General features: G+C 45.2%; 1 protein-coding gene across 1 annotated transcript in view; it reads left to right on the top strand.

The window, feature by feature from the left end:
- lg3h17orf67 (linkage group 3 C17orf67 homolog) overlaps positions 1–1,647 on the top strand; it is a 3,928-nt gene continuing 2,281 nt past the window's right edge. The window contains exons 1-2 of the mRNA XM_025003237.1: positions 1–61; positions 518–660. Coding sequence (XP_024859005.1) covers positions 1–61; positions 518–660 — 204 coding nt within the window. The remainder of the gene's footprint in view (positions 62–517; positions 661–1,647) is intronic.

Here is a 1,647-nt window from a genome sequence, read left to right as displayed (position 1 = left end):
ATGAAGATGAAGAAGCTCCTGGTGTTTCTGCTCTTCCTGGTGCTGCTGACCTGCTGCTCAGGTAGGACCGCCTCAGAGAAGTCAGCTGAACGGCATCATCTTTTAGATTAATAAACATCGTTCTTCTGCTTCTCTACAAGAGTTTCTTTTTGGAGCAGCGACTCAACCATTTGGTTATTTAAGAAAAAATATTTATTCGAGATATTTTTGCAGCATGTTAGTTGTTGTTTTGGTTGTTTCCTTCTTCAGGGTTTCCACAGCAAGCAAACTCACACGATAGGTTTGTTTTACGCCGGACTTGAACCTGCAGTCTCAGGATTATAAGACCACTGAGCTACCACACACCTTTTTGCAGTGTTTTAGTAAAAAATAAAATATCAACAGATTTGTTCCACAGTAACAGCTACAGTTTCATGTTGTCCTCGTATTGTCGCCCGTTTGGGCTGCGTGGTTTTGCCACGTTGCTCCAGCAGTTCTGCTCTCTTGTTGACAGAACTGGGTTGATTTCGTCCTGCAGGACTCCTCTCCTCAGGGAGCGAGGACGATGAATGGGAACTTTGTTGCCCGTCCGGCCTCCTAAAACAGGCCCCGGGACCGGTGGGGTGGGGGGGTGGGGGTCAGAGGGCCCTGGCTCTGAAAGCAGCTCCTGTCGGGCTGGAGGTAAACACAGAGCTGAACAGCTGAACGCAGAGCTGAAGGCATCGTCACCAGCAGCAGGTGGGAGGTTCGGTCACGGTTCTGCGGTTCACGGTATATGGCAGAAAAACAGTTGTGAAAGGTCATAAAAGTAAATAAAAGTGAGTGGTACAAATCAGAAACACCTGGAGGAGCATTTTACAACTAATGAGGTTAATTAGCAGCAGGTCAGTCAGAGGACTCGGGACAAAAAGAGGATTTAGAGGCTGAATCTGTCAGAAGTAAAGATGGGAGAAGTTCACCAGGCTGAGAGAAACTGGGTCAGATTCAAAGAATCTGTAGAAACCTCTGAGGTCAAAGGTCAAGGTTCTGGTTCTGCTCAGGAACACTGTCTGTAAACACAGTTCACCATGCCGTCCATAGATGCTGCTTAAAGCTCTATCAGGCAAATGTAACCCTTAATTAGATAATTAGTTAGACTTTTATTTTGGCGGACCTACTTCCTGTTATCCCCCCAACCTTTCCACCTTAATTAAAGCTCCACCTCCAGCGCAGTTTGAACGTGTTCCACTGTGATTGTGGCTGGCTGTGTGGCATCTTGCTGAGAACAATTCACCCAAAATCTCTGACTCCACTGATTTGATCTTTCGTTTGAACCGTTGGTGTTGTTACCTGGGCGTCATCAAGACTGTCCCAGCTGATTGCAGTTTGGTGCCCCACTTCATGAAGGTCGGGTTTTTTTTATATGATGGATCAGATCCTCCTCTGAGTCCAAGGATGGTGAGCTAGAAGAAAGAAGAGACCTATGATCTTTGAATTTATTTTTGAAATAACTTGTCTCTCACTGTGTGTTTGTAACTGTTTGTTGTTGTTTGTTTATTCCCTTTAATTTCACAATATATACACACAAACTAAAACCATTGCTTCGTGTTTTCATTCACACCTCAGGCTCCTTAAAGAACCCTCTTCTGATGCTGCTTTTGTAGCCGCAGTTAGCTGCCTAGCCCATAA

This window comes from Kryptolebias marmoratus, linkage group LG3 (genome assembly GCF_001649575.2).
Source record: "Kryptolebias marmoratus isolate JLee-2015 linkage group LG3, ASM164957v2, whole genome shotgun sequence".
In the NCBI taxonomy this organism is placed as follows: domain Eukaryota; kingdom Metazoa; phylum Chordata; class Actinopteri; order Cyprinodontiformes; family Rivulidae; genus Kryptolebias; species Kryptolebias marmoratus.
The sequence above is the reverse complement of the archived record's forward strand: the minus strand, read 5'-3'. Positions and strand labels throughout refer to the sequence as shown.